The following is a 22,788-nucleotide window of genomic DNA, read 5'->3' as shown; positions in this document are numbered from 1 at the left end:
AATTATGGAAAGTTATGAGCAACTTTATGGCAATTTGACAACTTAGATGAAATTCACAAATTCCTTGAAGTACCCAAGCTTCAAGCCCTGTCTCACATGAACAAAAATCTATTTAAGTTGGAACATTGAAAGCAAAAGATAAAAGCTTCTGGAAGAAAACAGAAAACTATCTTTGCAACGTTTTAGGAGGCCAGTATTTCTTAGGACACGACACTAAATAAAATAAATAAACACTCTCTTAGATTATGTTTACAGTCTTCATCAAACCTTAGTAAAGGCAAAATTTTCTAGTGTGATGTCCAAAACAAACATTTAAAACAGAAATATCAAGTTTTACCCTTCTCATACCAAGTTGGTTATAAATCTCCCTGCCTTTCATATTTCATTAATTCCCCTTCTCCCATGCCATTCATTCTTCACAAAGCCATTCATATGTAAAAGAGGTGAGTGCCTTGAATTACTCTTAGCTCTTCTCCCATCAGTTTAAGAACAAGAAAAGCCAGATTGAGGCCTCTGCTATGAAACTCTACGGTAATAAAGTTAATAGCACTGCTCATGACTACCTGGAGTATAAGTAAGGAGAGAAGACTATTTTCTCAGTACTGAAATGCCAGGGCACAAAAGTATGCCTTTTGGGGAGCGCATGTAGTTCGAGTGATTTAACAACGCCTGCTTCCCATGTGTGAGGTCCTGCCTCCAAACCCCGCTCTGTGGTAAGAGTTTTAACAGCAGTTGTGCCCGCTCATTTCCTAGCGCATAATGGTTAAGAACATTTTTCTGGAGACATAGTGCTGGGTACTGCTACTGCCTGCCACCAAGCCTTCCATTGACTAGATGAATAACGATTTACTTAAGCTCTCTCTTTTGCCTCTGATCCTTATCTCTAAACTGGGGGGTAATAAACTATGCTGTGAGAGTAAGAGAGTTAATACATATAAATTACCTGCATGTTTATGATATAGCAAGGATACCATAAACGTTAGACATTGTTATTTTGTGAGAATAGGTTGTTTCGATTTGGGGCATTGCTTTTCCCCTAAGGGTTTATTTCAAGTAACTATTTCAATCAGAAAATGGGAGTGAAAAGTTTGCTGGTTGGAAAAGATGGAAGGGGAGTGGAGGGCCAGCGGTTGAGCAGCACCGAAGGGCAAAATCTGTTTTAAAGCACGCAGAATAAGCCTTTGCAGGCTAACCGGCGCGTAGCTCCGGTGGCCAGGCAACTTGGGCACGCTGCGGCCGCAAGGTTTCAAAGACCAGCAGCGCCCTCAGAGCCCCGCGCAGCAGACACTTCCGTCCCCGAGGAGCCGGGAGAGAGCCTCAGCACAGCCCTTACTCCACCAAACACCCCGGCAGTTTCCTGGGCGGTTTCCCCGCCGCCAGAGACGCCGTTGCGGGGTAAGAAGGTGTTTGCGTTCTCTCGACTCCGCGGCTTTAGCTCCGCAACGACCGGCAGCTGGCCCCCGAGTCAGTCACCCTGGTGGATGGGGGCCCCGGCTGCCCCGAGCTCTCGGCAAGAGCACCCAGCCCCCCAGACCTCTGGGCGGCGGCTCGCGAGGAGGCCCCACCCACTGGCTGAGCCCGGCCCGGGGGCGGGGTCCGCGCGCTAGTCCCCGACCCGCCGCTGCGCCGCAACGTGGGTCCCTGCGGCGCTGGCGAGGCGCGGGTGGCCGGGGAACCTGCAGCTGCGCCGCAGAAGCTCGGTCTCCGGGTCATGGGTGGCCAGGTGAGGCTGCCACCCGGAGAGCCCTGCCGAGAAGGTGAGTGTCTGCCCCGAGGCGGGGCCCCGGCATCTGGGAGGCAGAGAGGCGGGCGCGCGATTCCCGGGTGCTTTGGAGTGGCGAAAGGACGTACCGACTCTGCACGCGTTCACTCGTGTATTCGTTCATGTATTCATTCATCCAGTTAGGTAGCCAGCCGGCCGGCCACCCAGTCAGCCAGTCGCACCTGTTTATTGAGTGCCTTGGAAATGCCGTGCTCTGTGGGGAAACCTGGGTGGAACCCGTCTGGTCCGGAAGGCAGACGGGTGTAAATTACAGGTGCTGAGTGTCGTGCCCGGGAAATTCAGGGTGCTGCGGGAATGTTCCCACGTCCCATCGGATAAGGATCCTCGGACTTAGACGCACTTCCAGAGTCCCCCGTCGACGTCACTCGGTGGGCAGGGGGTGCGCCGGGAGACCCGAGGTCCTGAGCTGGAGCCGCGCGGGCAGGACACTGTGGGAGGTCGAGCGCCCTAAGAAGGGCGCTGGGTCGGCCTGGGCCGCCCCACGTCTCTCCGATTCTTTCGAGATGAATGCGTCGCCAAACCCACTGCCCTCGCGTCTGACTCTGGGCAGTCACTTCCCTTCTTGGGACGGAAGCCAGACCGGAAAGGAGACCGGGAATTGGGCTCAGTCATTTGTGGGTTCTTCTCACTGCTGGCTGGCCTGGGGTTTCACCCCTTCCCAAGCCCTGGAAAGGTCTCTGGGCATGGCCCCTTGCCAGATCTTGGTAGTGCTGGCACACTTTCTACAGTCTCACACCGAAGTGTGAGAGCCCAGTTAAAAGCAGGGCACATAGCGGGAGGGGCCCGCAACCCCGGGGTTGTATACCATTAGAATGATGGATTTTACAGTATCGAGGGGAAACTCAGCTTCTAATTTACCTGGTAAAGTAGTAAGAGCTAATGTGTGAAGAGGGAAGAGACAGTGAAGGGCTTGATAAGAACTTTACAAAGTTACTGGCAACTTTCCTTTCCGCTTGGCTTTTCTAGCTTATTCCTTGATGGGAAGGTAAGAAATGCAATGAATTAGTCAAAACTTTTGCCGATAAGAGAGAAGGGGCACAAAGAAAGAGAAAAATGACTGAACAATTCAGAAACTATTCGAAGACTGAAATTTGACGGGTGGTTGCTGGGCAGCTAGATCTAGAATTATTTCCTAGATAATCAGGTTGCGTGCACTTTTTCTAAATAATTCTTAAACCAGTAAGTCAGACTGTTACTAATATATCCCTCCTTGTTTACCCAAGGATTGCAAATAAGGAAAGTGTGTGAATTATACCTGCTTCTTTGAACTTCCGGATTTTTTCTTTCATTCTTCTCTCACACATTTAGTTCCAACAAAAATTATTCAAACTGTGCCCAATACTTGTGGTTAATTGTGGTAATTAATTGTGTGGCAGGCTAGTGGGAAAGACTTGAGAGAAATTAGAATCCCCATTATCAGTAATGGGAAGAGTTACTGTCAGTAGTGGACTTGACATCATTCTTCTCAGATGTGCCTTTCCTCCTTGAGTCCTTCTTGGACTGTAAAATAAGAATAATAATACAACGGTTTACAGTTGCATATGTGCATTAGGAATTACATATGAAGTACATAGTTAAGAGCCCGGCATGGAGTAAAGGCTCTCTTTTTCATTCATTTACTGAAATAAGAGAGTCCCATCTGCCAGTCACTGGCTCAGGTGCAAGATACAGGGATTTGCAGGACATTCTCATCCTAGACTGTAGGACTAGATCCCTGCCCTCAGCCTAAAGTCTGCATGCCTGATAATATGCAAAAAACAAATGACTAAGAAAGGTCATTACAGATAGTGGTGTCATGGGTGATGCATTAAGACAGTCGGAGATATTTAGAGTGGGTGGTCAAAAAGGGTTCCCTCAGAGAGAGATATTTGAGCTGAGACCCAAGTGACAAAGAATCTGTTATACAACCTGAGGATAGAACATTCCAAATGGACTTACATGAAGGAAAATTTAATTCCATACTTTGGTTTTTATTTTTAGTACCATGGATGCTTCAAAAGATTTTTTAATCCAAAATTATCTCAGTAAACAAATTTAAACAGAAAAGAAAAGCTGTTAGATTTTTTTCCATTTAGGTTTTTGATGTTATGATTACAGATCTCAATTTGGGCCCGACAGCCAATAGAGCTTTATTAAAATGAAATCATGACACCATGAAAATATAATGTAAGAAATTCAGCCACCACCTACCAAGTACCAACTGCATGCAGATTATGTGCCAAGAATTTAGAGGGTTACCAAGGAAACAAAGGACAGAAAGACTGGGCTGCAAGGAGGACAAACATATGTATTCTGATGTACCTTCTTGAGAGTTCTGAGCTGGCCTGTGGATATGAGGTAAAATGGAATAGGCTGGACGTAAGAGAAATCCAGTGGTTCTGGAGGTTTTTGTTCTCTGGACCGCTCCTCCGTGCTGCGTCCAGGAGAGAGAAAAATGGCTCTAGATGGTATTTAGAGCTGAGTCCATCTCTCTTCCATGACCAGAGCATCCTTCGTATTGAGAGAACAAAATTAAGGACCTGCAAAACTTTTGTATTGACTAGTATATGACTCATATTCATGTTGTCTTAGTTTGCCAGGCTGATGTGACAAATTCTACATAGTGGGTCTCCTTAGAACAACAGGAACTTATTGGCTTACAGTTTTGAGTCTAAAACAAGTGCAAAGTTGAGGCATTATCTCCCCAAGTCTGTTAACATCCTGGTGCTGGCCGCTGGCGATCCTTGGGGATCCTTGGCTTGTATCCCTCTTTCACATCACATGGTGATGTCCTCTTTTCTCATCTGGCTTCCGGCTTTCTGCTCCTTCCTGCTTTCACTTACTTTGTCTGAATTTCTTCATTTTATAAAGAGTTTTAATAATCTAGATTAAGGGCTGCCCTCATGCAGCTGGGCCATACATCTTCAAAAGGTCCTATTTAAAATGGGTTCACACCCACAGGGATGTGGATTAAGATTAAGAGCATGTCTATATTGGGGCACATAATCTAATCTACCACACATGTATATAATATTTTTTAAATTTCATGCAAGGTTCACATAAACTTTATCATTTTATCCTCACACATACTTTAATTCTGTGAAGTTTATTAGTCATTATTCCAATTGATGTATGCAGAAACTGAGGCACAGAGAACTGTATAAGTTTTCATAATTAAATAATCAAACTAATAACAAATTATTTGGGCCTTTGCGTTCCCTGCAACTTCCCATCCCCATTCTCTGGCCTCTTGAATACAGTGGTATACATTTTATTGATTCTAAGATTTAAGTTTTAAGTATAACTCACATCATAAATATTTTTCAAAATTCTACTGGATAAAACACAGTTTTTATGATAAGGACAAGTTGCATTTTCTTTGTAAAATGTAGCTTCTTATATGTTGCACTGAAAAAATAAAATTTCCTCTAGATCCTCACAAGAAGATTAAAAGTACAAGTTGTTTTTATAGCCTTCTGTAGATTTACTTCCTAAAAGCTGAAATTCAAAAGTGCTTAGAGGTAATTAAAATTCTCTATTAAATGTTCAGAAAACAAATGATATTAATTGTTGAATCTAATATTTAATGTGAACTGCACATGATTTTTTAAAAAATCTTGATAGAAATGGAAGCTTATTGTAATATTATTCTTTGGGTCCCTTTCCTGCATCTTCATTCTTTAAAACTTTTTTTTACATTTCAAGAGATTTTCTTTTTATCTTCAACAATTTAGTAACTTTAGTAAAATATAGATTGTAAAGTGTGAAAACAGCAATTTATATAGAAAATATGGTGGTCAACAATCCTCTTAGAGTACTTGGCTTCCAAACACAATGTCAGTGGGAAGATCTTGTTTAGAAATGTAGATTTAAAACTTTTTGTTTAGTCAACAGTGTCTTCTCAATGTTATTTTGGTTAACTGAAATAATGGATTTTTTCTTACCAAATCATATCCAAGTTTGTATGTATATATGCCTACTATGGCTTGATTTACACATTTGCTCTACATTATTTCTCATTCTTATTCTGCTTCTTTTATTCCCGTTGTTCATTCTCAGCTCTGTGAGAATAGACACCTGTTGGCCTAACTACCTGACCACTATCTCCCAAGTTTTTAGAACAGGGTCTGGCATACAGGAAATACTCAATATTGAAAGAATGAATACCTAACTAGTGCCTTGCATGCTCTTTTGTTGAGTGCATAAATTAAGTAGATGTATGTTGTATGTTGTTAATTAAACTGTTAGAGGAAGCTTGTATTGAGTGATAGTAATGAAAAGTAATCTAAGAGGCTTCTTTAGATTGGACCATGCTCTCTAATGAGGTGACATTTAAAGTGTGAGCTCAGTGATAAGAAGCAGCCAGCTCCCCTAGCCAGCAGTCTGTAAGGAGCTAAATAATGACTAATTAAAAGCTCTAAAGTAGGAAGAAGGTTAGCCCTTGAGATGAAAGGAAGGAAAGGAAGGAAGGAAATGAGGTTAGAGAGATAGGCAGGCAGAGGCAGGATTCTATAGGGTCTTCTGGGTAGACCATGGTGGGAATTTTGGATATTTCTTGAATGAGAAGGGGGGCCATTGTAGAGTTTTGGAAAGAGGAATGGTAAGGTAGAACTTACTTTTCTAAAGGCTCACTCCACCTGATGCTACTCCGGACTCCTCTTCAACCTCATCTTACTCACCCTTGTCCCCAGCTACATCTCCCCAGGCTCTCCACCCCCCATCTTCCCACCAGGCTGTCCTATTTCAGTTCCTTCAATTCTTCAAGCACATTCCCACTTCAGGTCTTTGACATTTACACTTAGTAGAGAGGCCTTTCCATTCATCCTATTTTAAAAATTATTCATTTATGCTGCTTACATTGCTTTCCGTAGCACTTACTACTCCTAATATATTATGTGCTTAAATGTTGATTATCTAACTCTCCCCATTAGAATATAGGAGACCAGGGATTTTGTTTTATTCACTGCTATATCGCCAGCTTCTAGAAAATGCCTGGCAGATAGTAGGCACTCAATAAATACTTGTTGAATGAGTGAATGGAAAGAATAGTGTCACTGCAGAAATGTGGGTAACGAGAGTAATGCAATATCATATTGGAGGTAAGCAAGGAGTAGAATATGTAAAGTTTTAAAGTTCAGGGTTAAGCATTTAGATTTTTTTTTAAAAGTTTTGTTTAGTAATTGTAATGAAAAGCCATGAAGTGGTTTAAAGCAGGGGAGGGATATAATCTGATTCACATTGCTTGATATTTAGAGAATGAATTGTAGGGGAGATAAAAGATTTCAGTCCTTCCTATGCTAATAGGAATAGGCAGGTGTATCAGTCAGATATTATTGCATAATAAACAATCCCAAACTCTGACTTTAAACAACAATCCTATATTCTTGCTCATGTGTCTGTGAGTCAGCTGAGGTTTGGCTGATCTAGTTTGGGTTCACTTTGATACAGGATAGCTCAGCTCTTCTCCATGTGTATTCATTCTGGAATCCAGGCTGAGGAGGCAGCAAGTCCTAGGGAACTTCTAATCATGCAAATAACAGAAGTGCAAGAGAACAAACCCAACCAGATAGCACACTTGAAGCCTCTCCTTTTCTCGTCTCTGGTGACATCTTGTTAAGCACCAAGTAGCTTCCGGTCCAACATCAAGGAAAGAATACTCTGCCCCTGACAATGATTTCTTCAAACTGCAAATATCCTGCAGGGATTAAAAATAACTGACTTCTAAGACCAGATATTCTATACCATATAATAAATTGAATAATTTAAATTATTTTTCTCCATAAACAAATATAAAAGTATTTGAAAAATTATTCAAAGCATTTCTTCTTTGTATAAATATTAATATGTTTTAATTGGCTTTATTTGCTATTTTTTTCTAAAATAGAAACAATGCCAGCCTGGGAATAGGGAATCTTAGCCCAAGTTTTGGCAGTTACATGATTTTGGCAAGTCACTTCTTATCTTGGTGTGAATTTCTTTACATATTTGATTTTAGAATTGGTCCATTCATTGGCAGCATGTATGAATTACCAGGATTGTAAGCAGATTACTCTGAGAACAAAGAAAGCTTATGATCAGACCACAAAATTATAGAAGGCTGAACTCTAAAGACATCTTCAGAGTCATCAAGTCAAATTCCCTCATTTTAGAGATGAGGAACTTGAAGCCAAGACTTATTGAGCAACCTACCCATGATTACATCTAGTTAGTAGTAAAGCTAAAGGTAGGAAAAGACATATAATCTCATAGGAAATTTGACTTTGCTTTTACATTTTAAAATAATGAGTAATATATGTGTGTACTTTCGTACATATACACTGGGAAATATGTATTGAGTTGAACCATATGAAGCACTGTTTTTGTGGGGTCAAAAATTACCAAGTATCATTTAATTATGTGGTTCAGCATAATATATGAATTTTAGTTGTAGTGTTTATAAGAGCAAAAACACTGTAAATTACCCAGATGTCCATCAACTACGAAACAGAAAAACTAATCATGGTAAAATGGTAGTAGAAAAATGAACCCTTCAGTCACATACATCAACATTGCCGTCAGATAATACATACTGTATGCTTATATTTTTAAAAGTGCAAAAAGAAGTAAAACTAAATATTTTATTTCCTAACAATATGATCATATAGGGGACGAAAATTTTTTTAAAAAAACAAAAGGATGTCACATCATTAAATCAAGATCATTGTTACTTCTGAGGATAATGCTTTATTTTTTAAATTGGGTGATTGATACACTGGTATATATTGAATTATTTTTATGGCTGCCACATATTTTCTAAATCTTCATTACTCAATATTTAGTAAAATAAATGATGACAATATCAAAGAAGTAATACATGCACTCTGCTAGCAGGCATATAAATTAGTGCAGTTTAGAGAGTTACTGACAGTGTCTATTAAAATGAAAAGTGATGAATGTACTAGATTTTCTGTTTCTGTGGTCAGTAATGCCTGAATTAAACTCCATGAATAATTACTTCGTATCCTCGGATCCTTAAAAGCCAGCTCTGGTTTTTAGATATCTCTGATTCTCCTGAAACACTCCAGAGTCTCTGCCCACACACCCAGCTTCACCGTCACTGCCTCCAGTGCCCTGGCACTCTAGCACCTTGGCACTCCAGCACCTTCACTCCTTCACTCATAGCTGATGTAGGCTCTCTCCCAAATAATATGTTCCCAAAACATAAAACAATTTAAGTTCTAAGGTCAGTAACCAGCCAAGATTTTTATTATTTTTCTGCCATAAAACCTGTACATGTCTGCTGCTTAAAGAGAACTTGCAAATTACAACAAAGATTATTTGATCTCCCTTGTCACCCTCCACTCCCACATCCCCCATAAATGTCGGAAACATTTTGCTCTGACAACAGTTTAGAAAGAATATTGTTTCACTGGAATGAGAGCCACCCACATTGATTTCAGAGATGAAGTTTTGGAATGGCTGTGTTAATTACGTATTAAGTGACACGAATGCAGCCATGGAATGCACTAGAAAGTCAAGTGACTTCCTACAGGAAGGAATGTAATTCAACTTCTTACTAACAGAAATAGACACAGCTCGATTCTATTTTTGAGGTTTAGATTAGATGAAACATGCCTGGAACAAGCTTGCTTGAAGATTTGTGGCAGTTCTTACTAAAACAAGCTGACTGAAAATTCTTCAGTATTATAGAATACCCCTGAAGTAATATAATGCTTTCATGAAATATTTAGATTTTTTGACTCAGAATTTATTCTGCATCTCTAAAACAAAGTTAGGTCATTTTTTCAAATGACAGAGGTAAGCGAAATAGTCGTGAAAACCTTGAATTCAATTATTTTATCATTTTCCCAGACTTGAACTTTATGGCTGTTTCTTAACTTTCCATGTGGTAAGATTCAAATGACCTCACACTGCTTTGCCAGGGAGGGATAGATCCACTTACTGAAGTTTTGTTGCTAAGACATCTTTTGGCCAAACTACCTTGGGTTATTGTTCATATGCCTTCTTGAGATTTGGGGAATATAAAACTGATTTTTCCCCCATTGATTTCTAAAATTGTGGTTGGAGAAAAAGTAATTAAGTTGATTGATTTTCCTTTGCCCCATTTTGTTTTGGGTAATTCATAATGGAAAATTATGCCTTTTTAAAAAAGAAAAATAGTTGAGATGACAATCTAGTCACACTGTCACTTTGTTGGTAGCTTTTCCAATGGAGAACACATTATAAATAGTTTATTTATATAGTGTAAAAGTTTTAGTTTTCAATGTTCACGATTCCAAGGCACTTGTAATAATAGGACTAGTTCAGTGTATTCACATGCTTATTTGAATCTTATTCTTTAAAAAGCCTACTGATTTTCAACTCCTTTTGTCTATTAGATTCAATTTTATTTAGAAAACCATTGTAGTAGACCTGAAAAACCATTCTGTATGGGGAAAGCGGTACTGAACATTAACCCCACTTTTAAAACGTGTTTTCTGAAATGCGTAAGTCTTACGCCACGGGGGTAACAGGTTAGCTACATTTCCTGAGTGTGTTGATTTCTAGACTGGTGCCGAGCCCTTCCCCTACCTTCCAGCTTCACAAACACAAGCTTTCCAGGAGACCAGACTGAGAATGGGAAAGAGTGACGTGGACGTGGGGGCTGCAATGAATTGTTGAGCACAAGCCAGGTCTAAACAGCTACTTGCTGCTCCAGCAAGTTGCTGCTTTGCTGGTACAAAAAACTAAATATTGCAAGATCTTCCAGTTTATAAGAGGAATCCAGGTTTTCACATGAACTCTCTCATTTTTAAATGCAGACAACTCAACTATTAAAAATACGCACACATTTTTTAAACCCAATGCAGGTCTGTTGGTGACTTCCCCTCGTGCAGTAAAAAGCAGTGTTTCAGTACTGGCCACTCAAGTGTCTGGTGCTTACAGAAATGAAGAAAGCATTAATAACATCTCCCTTTAGTTTTATTAACATTTCTTCACACTTTCCTTTCTTCCAGGCTATGTGCTGTCTCTGGTCTGTCCGAACTCCTCCCAGGCTTGGTGTGAGATCACGAATGTGTCACAGCTGCAGGCCTTTTCTGACCTCTACCCAGACCTGAATTCCAGCACAACCAACTTGAGCATTTCTGCAAATGCAGAAAACAAATACAATCTCTATGTGGGCTTGGTACTGGCAGTAAGTTCCAGTGTTTTTATTGGCTCCAGCTTCATACTGAAAAAGAAGGGCCTCTTACAACTGGCCCAAAGGGGAGTTACTAGAGCTGGTAAGAAACAGATGCAACTAATGCATTCAAGTTTCTAACTGCAGAAAAAAATCCCGTTGTAAAGTCACCCTGCTACTAATAATATTTTACTGTGTCTTTTTTTATCTTAGTGTCTCTCTCCTTTCTTAGCAGTTCTCTAATTAGCAGTTCCTGGGAGTGAAGCAGCTGTGTCTCCATTAGGGCGAGACTAAAATGAGAGTGATACTTTGCTTCAAGAGGTTTAGTAAGTGGCATAGGTTCTTCTTTCACAGTTTTAGTTCTGCAATTTCAGTAGTCAAAGTAAGATCATGCTACACCCCTGCTTAAAACACATCAGTACCTTTTCTTTGCAGAATAAAATCCAGACACCTTACCACACGTTCTGACCTCCTGCATGATCTGTTCCCTGGTATTCTTCAGCTTCATCTTATGTTACCTCCTAGTCGCCTACTTTTCTCTAGTTCCTGGAATATATCAAGTTCTTTCCTACCTCAAGGTCTTTTCCCCTTACCTGGAATTCTCTTCTCCCTGTCCCTCATGTGGCCCAGTCCTTCTCATCCTTCAGACTTCAGCTTAAGGTCGATCACCTCAGAAAGGCCTTCCTTGGCCAACCTCTCTGGCAGACCCCTCACATACCCACTCATTATTCTCTATCATTGCATTAATGGTTTCCTTCATTGCACTTAGAATAATTTGTAATTGAACATTTATTACTTATTGATAGTAAAGTCAGAAGAGCAGGAGCTTTGCACAGCATAGTGTTTAGAACCCAATAAATATTTGTTAAATCAATAAATTATTTTATTGTTAAATCAAAAAATCAATGTTTCCTTGTTAAAAAACATTTGTTAAATCAATAGAGTCATGTTAGCCATTTATCATGACATCTCCGGTGCTGAATGGTTCTCCCTGAATATCCTTCATTAACTGAATTTTCTATTCATTTCAATCAAATATAACATCATGAAATAGCAAAATTTTGTTCTTAGGTTCATATGGAAAAATAAATGACTATGAGTTGCACACACAAGTTTATAAAAGAGTCCTACTGAGGGGAGATTTTCACTATCAGAAAATAAAACATACCTAATGCTGTATTAATTAAAATAGTTTGGTAATGGCTTTAAACAGATAAACAAAATTATAAAAGATAATTCAAAACTCATAAGAGACCCAAATATATATATATCAATTTAATATATGATCAAAAGTGGCATTTCAAATAAGTGCCAAGAGGATGAATTATTCAATAAAAATTATTGAGACAATTGACTAAAATTAGAGGGAAAAAAGAGGCATGAGTCAACAAAATAAGTTCCAGGTAATTTAGAGTTAAATTTAAAAGGAAATAATTTTTTAAAGCTCAAAGAAAGTCTTTCTAAACATAAAAATAAAAGGAGAGTCTATTCTACATAATTATAAGGATTCCACTTCCAGAAAATTATCTTATACAAATACATAAGAATGCATACCCAGATTTATATATCAGGATATTAATGTAAGAGTTTAATGAAAACAGACCCGGGAAACAGCATATATATAAGGTCTCATATAGGTTAAGTAAAAGATGATCTACTAGATTTTGAAATCGTATCTAACAGTTAAAATTTAAGGCCATAAGAAAGTATTCAGGGAAGCAGATGTGGCTCAACTGATAAGAGTGTCCACCTACCATATAGGGAAGTCCAGGGTTCAAACCCAGGGCCTCCTGGCCTGTGCAGTGAGCTGGCCCATGCACAGTGCTGCCATGTGCAAGGAGTGCCATGTTACGCAGAGGTGTCCCCCATGTAGGGGAGCCCCACGCACAAGGAGTTCACCCCACAAGGAGAGCCGCCCCATGCGGGGAAAAAAAAAGCATGGCCCACCCAAGAGTTGCACCGCACACACGGAAAGCTAATGCAGCAAGATGATGCAACAAAAAAAGAGACACAGGTTCCCAGTGCCACCGAGAATGCAAGCAGACACAGAAGAACACACAGTGAATGGACATAAGAGAGCAGACAATGGGACTGGGGGTGGGGGGAGGGGAGAGAAAATAAATCCTTTAAAAAAAAAGTATTCATGATGTATTAAGTATTTTAAAGGCAGATTATGAAATAATATTGCAATATGACCTTAATTTAATCATTTGCAAATTTACAAGGAGAAAATCCTAAATAAACATAGTTAACTACCTTGCAAAGTAAGCTACATAGTTTATATATAGTGTCTAGTTTAATTATAACAGAATCAGCTAGGTGACATTCAGGGGGTTAAGTGTATCGGATTTGGTGAGAAAATTACATTTCTATTGCAAATATACAATGACTTTAAGGTCAGAGATTGCCCAAGTAGGATGACAACTTTTTGAAAAGCTTAGGAGAGCTCTTTATTCTTTTTAGCAGACTAGACAGAAACTCAATTTCATGATGCCAAGGTGGAGAATACATAGAGTCCAAAATGACTAATGCTCATTATTCTGATTGACTAATCCAAAATATTTTATGTCAACCATCTTCTTCCCTTTAAGGAGATGCCATAGTACCATTGTAATTGACAACTTAGAGTGTCATGTCTTTAATTTTAACAGTGGCTGAAACAAAGTTTTGGGGGCCTTTCATCTTCTATGTGTATGCCTTTGACTGACATAAATAAACCTGGTGATTAAATAAAATTTTCCTACAAATAAAAAAAAAGTGCTTTCTGTAGTAAGCACAGCTTAGATAATGGAAGGCTTTAGAAGGTCTTTGGAAATGGACAAGTAAAAATAAGTTCAAAGATGCTAGTATTGCTGACTTGCCCTTTTGCCTTTTCCACTGTCATCCATAGTCCTTCCTAGAAGTCAGTTCTTCAACCCTTCTTTCTCCAGTGTAGAAATTAATTCTTATTTTTATTTTCCTAGGAGAAGGTGGACATTCTTACCTCAAGGAATGGCTCTGGTGGGCAGGATTACTCTTAAGTAAGTTCTTATGCTGAGAATATTTGCTTGTAAGTGATAAATAAATGATATGGAATTTGCAAGATTGATTCATTTATCTTTCTGGGAAGGATGGAATTTAAGTGTAGGAATATGTGTGGGGATAAAATTGTCTTAAAGAATGTGGTGAATCTCCAAAAAGGATAGTATAGGATTCTGAAGGCCACTGGAGTATCATCTTGGTCCCCTTAGGAGAGCATCCCTCTGCTTTCAGCACTGGAAGGGGCAAGTAGGGTATCTATTTTTGGAAGAGAACCAGGACCATCCTCAGGCTCCCAAGGCTTTTTTTTTTTAAGATTTATTTTATTTTTATTTATTTCTCTCCCTTTCCCCCCACCCCAGTTGTATGTTCTCTCCATCTATTTGCTGTGTGTTCTTCTTTGTCTGCTTCTGTTGTTGTCAGTGGCACGGGAATCTGTGTTTCTTTTTGTTGTGTCATCTTGTTGTGTCAGCTCTCCGTGTGTGCAGCACCATTCCTGGGCAGGCTGCACTTTCTTTCGCGCTGGGCAGCTCTCCTTACGGGGCACATTCCTTGCGCGTGGGGCTCCCCTATGCGGGGACACCCCTGCGTGGCACGGCACTCCTTGCGCACATCAGCACTGCACTTGGGCCAGCTGCACACAGCTCAAGGAGGCCCGGGGTTTGAATCGCAGACCTCCCATGTGGTAGACGGACGCCCTAACACGGGGCCAAGTCCACTTCCCTCCCAAGGCTTTTGAGTGGACTTTTTATATAAATCATTGGATGAAGAGGATATCTTCATGATACTTCTAGGCAACCAGAAGGTACCTGCTTGGATGCTTTCTGCTATTTTAATGACCCCAGGAATGGCAAGAAAGAACAAAACTTGGGGTGAGCAGATGTAGCTCAAGTGGTGGAGTGCCTGCTTCCAAGTATGAGGCCCCATATTCAATCCTTGGTACCTCCTAAAAACAAAAAACAAACTCTCATTGAGGAGATAATGTAGCTCAGTGGTTGAACACCTTCTTCCCATGTATGAAGTCCTGGGTTCATTCCCTGTTACCTCCAAGAAAACAAACAAACGAAAGAAGGAACACACAGGTACAGCTCCTGTTGGTTATTGGTTTTTTGTCCAACACTCCTTCCCCTCCTCTCATTCTATCCTTATGCACCCACAGAAAAATAATACACAATTACTCTATCAGGTTATCTTGCTACAGGGAAAAGTGTTTCCCAGGGTTACTGCTATCACTGTAGTACAGAGCCTATCTGAAGTGGTCAACCTGGGATTTGAATCTACCTCTACTTGACTCCAAAAGTTTATGTTCTCTACACATGCCATGCTCCCTCCCACGTCTTAAGTCATGTAGCTCCTACCAAGCATCGATCATATCAGTCGTGTATGAGAGAATCTGTGAGCAAAGCCTTCTTCATGTTTGTTTTTTCCTTCCCCTCCCCCACCCCCACCCTGCTGTTTTTGCTGTCTGTGTCCATTTGCTCTGTGATCTTCTCTATCTATTTCTCTTTTTGTCTTGTCTTCTTGTTTTTCTCCTCTAGGATTCACCGGTATTCAATCCTGGGGACCTCTGATGTGGAGAGAGGTTCCCTGTCACTTGTGCCACCTCAGTTCCTGTTGAGCCTCACCTTGACTCTCCCCTTCATCTCTCTTTTGTTGTGTCATCATCTTGCTGCATGACTCACTTGCACAGGCACCGGCTCACCATGTGGGCACCCTGCTTGCAGCGCAGGCACTCGCACGGGAACTCGGCTTGCCATGGAGGCACGCCTTTTTTTAAAAAAAAAACACCAAGGGGCCCCAGGGATTTAACCCTGGTCCTTCCATATGGTAGGCAAAAGCCCAATCACTTGAGCCACATCCACTTCCCTTTCTTCATGTTTTCTGTCCTTATCCAAATGGCGTTTAAATGTCTAAGGTGATTGAGTTTAAAGAAACAAAAATTTATAATTTAAGAGCTTGATTTTGAATTGGAGATTCTTTGAGGAAGAGAGCTCATGACATCTGACAGCACGGAGGAACTGAGAACCCTGCCTAGCCTACCCTCCAAAGTAGAATTGACTGTGGGTTAAGGTGGCAGCTAAATCTCTGTCTCCAATAATCAGCTGGCAAAAGGCTGAACTCAAAGATAAGCAGACAGGAGCTACGAAAAAAAATGGCCAAGGATGCTGTTGGCAAAGGAAAGACATTGTTTAGATAAGAACACCTGAAGAGTATGGCAGGGTGAAAAATACAGCAAACTGGAATTCAGTAGATCTAGGTTCTATTCTAGCCTCTGGAACTCACTTAGGGTGACTCATCGAAGACAATACAACTTCTTGTGCCTCAAAAACAAACAACTGTCTTATATACATCAGAGTTTTGGGTTTTTTGGGTTTTTTTTTTTACTTTTCTCATCCCCTACCCAGTGCTATCAATACTGTCTTGGAGTACAAGGGAAGAAATTGAGGATTGACATTTAAAACATTATATTGTAACTCAAATTTCTTGTTTATGTTTTCTCCCCCACATCAATTGAGAATAATTCTTTCCTCCCATTTTTCCCCAGTTCCTAAATTGCATCTGTGACTATCCTAGCTGTATATTTTCTAAGGAATGGGCACATTTTCCTTGTTTGGATCAAAACATGGGTAAATTAAAGGACTACTGGATGCTTGGAACTGAAAAGATAAAGAGAATTTGAAGTTTATCAGCACTGTCTTTTCTCCCCAATGTGTCCTGAAGATTAAATGAGAAGTTGTAGAATGTGAAGCTCTTTCTAAATTTAACATGATATACAAATGGAAGATGGTGTTTTGTCCCTCAGCCATGATCTCTGATTCCTCTCTCCCTCCCAACACCAGTCAACTTTAATACTAAACCTGAAATTTCAAAAGAAAGTTCATCATAAATTATTCTTTTATGCCTGTTACAAATCATCTCCCTCTTCAAATCTTATACTTCCGCATCGTTTCCCAAATCAAGTATCTCTTTTTAGCATTTGTGAGATTTCACTATAGGAAAAAAAATGGATAACTTTTCTTTTATAAAAGGTAGCATCTACAAGGATAGTGAAAAAAAATAATTTAAATTTCTTTAGTCCTTTTGGTTTTCAAGGTACTTTCACATCCATTTTCTTACATTATTTTAACAAAAATTGATAAGAGCTGAACTGAGAAGATTCTCTTTCTCTTTTTTACTTGTATCTCCCCACCCTCTACCTGCACTTCAGAATGAAAGTATAAAGAGAATATTGTATGGCTATATTTACAATTTTATTTTCATGCAAAAAATTTTGATTTAATGTTTGCAACATTAGAGATTTTATTTAGTAAAAGAAATACAGTACCTTAATCCCTAATTATTCCATTCTGTAAGTTTAGATTTATTATATGATGATTTCCCAAAGCAGAGGCCTCCTGGAGCCTCCAGGAGCCAGAGGGAAAAAGAAATAACGTGTTGGTATCTCTTGTCTGTTCAAGAAGTGTTTGCTTGACCTAGTTTGCCAGGTGAAGTATGTATTCTCTGGGCAAGTGTCCAGTTATGACCCGTGAGGACAATTTGGCCCCAATACAAGAGCCCCGCTTTCAAGGAATTTTCCCTCAAGAAAAAGGTTACAGTCACTAGTACATCTTGATGACTTTAAAACTGTTGCTTGGGTCCCCTTGAGCTATTAAGATAATTATGTGATTGCAGATAATCTGACTATAGGGTGGAAGGTATCTTTGTCTATCAAGAAACTAGATCTCCACAAAGCATTCTAATTTTACAGCGTTCTTTTATTATCATTATTTGCAAAACAATCAGGATTCTTGAGCAAATAGAATGATTGTCTGTTTATTTAAAGGTACCTCTTATAGATTTTATCAGGATGAACAAAAATATCTTTATTATTAAAGTAACTAAAATCTCTATTGAAAGTCATTTAAAATGTGTGTTCATTTGTCACCTTACTTAGTGTAACTATCATTTTTGTATTAGCTGAATTTGTGTCACCAGCTACATCCCTCGCCTACACCTCATTAAAAAGTTAAACCCTTCTAAAAAGAATCTGTCGGTACCCTCAGTATAAAGTCTATTGCTTTGCGTATGCCATTTATTTTTCTCTTCTTATAAATAAGTCCATCTTTCATATTAATACTTCTGCTTGCTTTCTAGTGGGAGCAGGAGAAGCTGTGAATTTTGCAGCTTATGCTTTTGCACCTGCCACATTGGTCACCCCACTGGGCGCCCTGAGTGTTCTCATAAGGTATGTGAACAATAAGGGCCTCAGCGGCTGAAGCTATTTTAATACCATCATAAACAAACCATAAGAAATATATTGCTAAGTATATCTCAAAAAAAAAATCACAAAAAATAATTTGAAAAGACCAAAATGAATAGCAATAGAAATAAATATTTTATTTCTTATTTTTGTTACTTAGAAAACCCATCAGAGAGTAGGGCTGGTTTCCTGCTTCAGTAAAATAATCGTGTGTTATATTTGTGACAATTCAGCAAAGCCCAACAGATTGTTTTGTCTCTCATCTGGAAAAATTGCCACAGTCCTTTTAATTATTTGTTGTTATAGTAGCTGATGGCCGCAATCAGGGGCTTTTTTTTTTTAAGATTTATTTATTTATTTCTCTCCCCTTCCCCTCCCCCCAGTTGTCTACTCTCTGTGTCCTTTGGCTGTGTGTTCTTCTGTGACCGCCTCTATCCTTAGCAGCAGCATGGGAATCTGTGTTTCTTTTTGTTGCACCATCTTGCTGTGTCAGCTCTCCGTGTGTGCAGCACCATTCTTGGGCAGGCTGCACTTTCTTTCGTGCTGGGCAGCTCTCCTTATGGGGCACACTCCTTGTGCGTGGGGCTCGCCTACACAGGGGACAATCCTGTGTAGCAGGGCACTCCTTGTGCACATCAGCACTGCACATGGCCAGCTCCACACAGGTCAAGGAGGCCCGGGGTTTGAACCGGGGACCTCCCATGTGGTAGGTCCTATGAATGTGTTCAGTGAGTTCAGGAACTCATTTTGTAACTAAGCTACTGTTATTTGTTGTCTTTCCTTTCCGTTTATCTTCATGCATTATCAACCTGTGAAAAAAGCTTATGACTGGGCCTACCCATTTCTTTTCTCCCTCTGTGTAGAATTTTTGTGACAATTAAATGAGTTAATAATATACATGAAGCACTTAGAACACTGCCTAGCATTGACTATACAATGAACAATAGTAATTAGTAGCAGTAATTTCACTGAGATTGAAGTCCTCACAGTGACCGCACAAGAGCAAATCTGGGAAGGCATCACAAAGCTGACCTTAGTCTTGCGGGGCAAATGGACACTGACCATGTACATTAAGGGAAGAAGGCTAGTATGCAGGAGCCACAGCAGGCCTACTGGCGGAACAGCAGAATGGCATACTCTGGTGTCCCTGGTAGGGCCAATCTGGAGCTTCCTTGAGCCAAAGCAACCTAAGTTGTGAGAGCTTTGGATGGGTCGGAGTATCAGGATAGTAGCATTTCAGTATTTTGACAATCCATTCTGATCAATAACAGCTAAATATCAGCCCTGAGTAGAAGAATTCTTTTAGATGTAAGCATGTCTTTGAAACATTCTTAAACAGATATATTTTATATATATCGTTCCAATAAACTATAAAAGAGCTTCAATTTTGCTTGGCTTTGCAGGAGAAAATAGGAAAATTGAAAATGAATTGAGTGGGATCTCTCGGAAGGTTACAGGAAGATTAAAGGGATATTGAATGTCTATGTTAAGGAGCAGATGTAGCTCAGTGGCTGAGCACTGGCTTCCCATGTACGAGGTCCTGGGTTCAGTCCCTGTACCTCCTAAAAAAAAAAAGTCTACTGTATACTTTTCAGATATAAAGCCTTTATAAAAGCAATGAAACAGATTTGATTGACTTTCATTTCTGGATTTTAATACTGATCCAGGTGTTTCAGTGTCACGTGGTACATTCATATCAGTTGACTGGGATATAGAATGGCATGTACCATGGTGTGACTTCCAAGCTTCTATGGAATCAAATGGTAATTGAACCAAAGTGATTGTTTCTTTTTTTCTTCCCCTGCAGTGCAATATTGTCTTCCTACTTTTTAAATGAGCACTTGAACATTCATGGGAAAATAGGCTGCATATTAAGTATATTGGGGTCAACTGTGATGGCTATCCATGCCCCACGAGAAGAGGAAGTCACTTCTTTGCATGAAATGGAAATGAAATTGAGAGATCCAGGTCTGTGGTTCAACATAAAGACTCACTCAAATTCTTCTCCTCCTTCTCCTCATGAAATTATACTTGTCATAAGATGGTACTAGGCTTCCTACAGGCCTATATATGTGTTGTGAGACCCAGTGTCTTAGTTTGCCAGAGTTGCTATGACAAATACCACACATTGGATTGGCTTAAACAAATTGTCTCACCTTTTTTGAGACTAGAAGTCCACAGTCAAGACATAGACAAAACCATCCTTTCTCCCCAAAGTCTGTGGTGTTCTGGAGTTCTTTTGCTATAATCCTTAGAGTTTCTTGGTTTGCATCTCCTTGTGTCTACTCTTCCCATTGCCACTGACTTCCAGCTTCTTCCTGTGTGGCCCTCTCTGATAGACTGCATCCAAATCCCTTCTGCATATAAAGACCTCCAGTAATACAGATTAAGGCCAACCTTGATGCGATTTGACCACATCTTTACTAAAAACACCTCTTAAAGTATCCTCTTTACAAATGGGTTCACACCTAGAGGAATGCAGATTAAGATTAGGAGCATGTCTTTTCTTGGGGTACATAATTCCATCTATCACACACTAAGGGTTCATTGAGTATTAAAAGTCTTCTGAAAAGGTAACAACTTATGTTCATGCTTCCACTCTACACAATGCAAGGGAGAGAGGGGGTGGTGTAGGCAAAAGTCATATTCAAACCCAAACTTTTGCCACATTGTCCCTCTGAAAATGAAAAGGCAATTAGATAATACCTGCCTTACCACACAAATTTGAGAGATTCAAATGATATGTTTGTGAAATTTCTTTTTAAAATATTGAGAGCTATGCAATAGAGTTGGGGGTTTTGTTTTTTGTTTTTTGTTCAATTTTACCTCACTTCTCTTTCTAAAACTCCTATGCTTTTAAACTCATGACTAACAAGATTTTTGGAAAGGCATGTTCCTATTAAGATTTTCTGAAATCTATTTCTTTTCTCGTCCTAACAGAATTTATTTCCTTTGCTGTGATCATCATTGTGATCTCCTTGGTGCTGATTTTGGTTGTGGCTCCCAAGAAAGGACAGACCAATATATTGGTCTACATTTCAATCTGTTCGTTGATTGGAGCATTTTCAGTTTCTTCTGTCAAGGGCCTGGGAATTGCCATTAAGGAACTATTAGAATGGAAGCCAGTTTACAAGCATCCTCTGGTCTTTGTTTTACTAGCTGTACTTGTGCTTTCGGTGAGTACACAGATTAACTATCTCAACAAGGCACTGGACACCTTTAATACATCCCTTGTGACCCCTATTTATTATGTCTTCTTCACGTCCATGGTAGTGACTTGCTCCGCCATCTTATTCCAAGAGTGGTATGGCATGAAAGCTGAAGATATCATTGGGACTCTAAGTGGGTTCTTTACCATTATCAGTGGCATCTTCCTTCTACATGCTTTTAAAAACACTGATATTACCTGGAGTCAGCTGACATCCACTGCTAAGAAAGACATGATCACACTGAATGGCCATGAAGACAAATATGTTCTACTAGAGAATGTAACATATGATGATGATGACATCACCTTGTTCAGCAGGACTGATGATCAAAGTCTCTAGAAACCCTGAATTTAGCCAATATGAGATATTTGGAGAGGAGAAGGAATAGCTGCTTCTCAGAAGAACTGTGAGGAAAGTTAACATTAACTAATAAATGCCTACATCTTCCTCCAGAAGACTCCTGCTTCTTTGTATTTCTGTAAAATTGAAATATTCCCTGAGCATGAAGAGGTGGGAAAGTAGCATGAGGCTCAGAATAATCTCTTTCTTCTGGTCACAATATATTTAACTCTGCCAGATGGCTCTTTGTTATTTAGCTGCTGTTCCTAGCCTGGTGGTAATTCATGGGTAAAGTTAACTGTGTTCTAATAAGTAGAGTATCGATTATCATTCTCTGATGAGTCATAGTTTTGAATTACTAAAACAGATTCACTGATGGCTTTGCCCTCAGCTTCCACAACTTCCTTTTAAACTAGATAGCTGTGGGTAAATTGTTAAAGGATAAAATAGGCCTGCTTTGGAAATCTATTCCTTTGTGGGCTAGAATTTACAGGATATGCCCAACCCAGCAGGGCTTCTGAAACTACTGAATGACTACATAATGCATTATGAATTGTGACTTATTTACATGTTGTAGGAGGTATTACCTATTAAAAAGGAGAGGTATAGGGGTGGAGGGAGGAAACTTTGACCTTCAATAAACAGAACACAAATACTTTTTCTTTTCCTGAAACCACAAGCAAACATAAAATGATTGTATTATTGTGTTCACTGGTTCTTGGATCTTGGTGGCATTAAGACAAAACTGAGTTTCTGCAGAAGTCCAAGTGAATTCAGCTTTGGAAATATATATATATATATATTTATTTATTTACATATATTCCTTTCTTTTACTTTTATCCCCAAAGTTATTTTTATTGTTGAGGGAGAGACTTTATAAAATAGCTAAATTATTTCAGGATTATACTGTATACTTTAATCTTGCTGAAATGTTTGATTGCGAAAGGATGTTTCCCACAGACTGTTTTGAAACAACCAGAAAAATCTTTATGAAAAATGAGTGAATTATCCTAATGATTCTCTTGAAACTCAGCTCTTTTACACTCATTGAGGAAATTAT

General features: G+C 39.5%; 1 protein-coding gene across 1 annotated transcript; it reads left to right on the top strand.

The window, feature by feature from the left end:
• The first annotated feature begins 1,612 nt into the window (after nt 1-1,612).
• Nucleotides 1,613-21,844, top strand: NIPAL1 (NIPA like domain containing 1). Its single transcript, XM_004469759.5, has 6 exons — nt 1,613-1,757; nt 10,759-11,025; nt 13,886-13,942; nt 18,075-18,165; nt 19,988-20,148; nt 21,121-21,844. Exons 1-6 carry the CDS (start codon nt 1,712-1,714, stop codon nt 21,726-21,728), a joined length of 1,230 nt encoding a protein of 409 aa, XP_004469816.1. The 5' UTR covers nt 1,613-1,711; the 3' UTR covers nt 21,729-21,844.
• The last annotated feature ends 944 nt before the right edge of the window (nt 21,845-22,788 follow it).

Source organism: Dasypus novemcinctus, chromosome 1 (assembly GCF_030445035.2).
Source record: "Dasypus novemcinctus isolate mDasNov1 chromosome 1, mDasNov1.1.hap2, whole genome shotgun sequence".
Classification (NCBI taxonomy): Eukaryota; Metazoa; Chordata; class Mammalia; order Cingulata; family Dasypodidae; genus Dasypus; species Dasypus novemcinctus.
This window is presented reverse-complemented; position numbering and strand designations above follow the sequence as displayed.

Excerpts from the sequence above, each read along its gene's own strand:
- NIPAL1 (XM_004469759.5), top strand. The coding sequence starts at position 1,712 with ATGGGTGGCCAGGTGAGGCTGCCACCCGGAGAGCCCTGCCGAGAAG. Across the intron at positions 18,166-19,987 it reads GCCCTGAGTGTTCTCATAAG|TGCAATATTGTCTTCCTACT; the intron begins GTATGTGAACAA and ends CTTCCCCTGCAG. Across the intron at positions 20,149-21,120 it reads AATGAAATTGAGAGATCCAG|AATTTATTTCCTTTGCTGTG; the intron begins GTCTGTGGTTCA and ends TCGTCCTAACAG.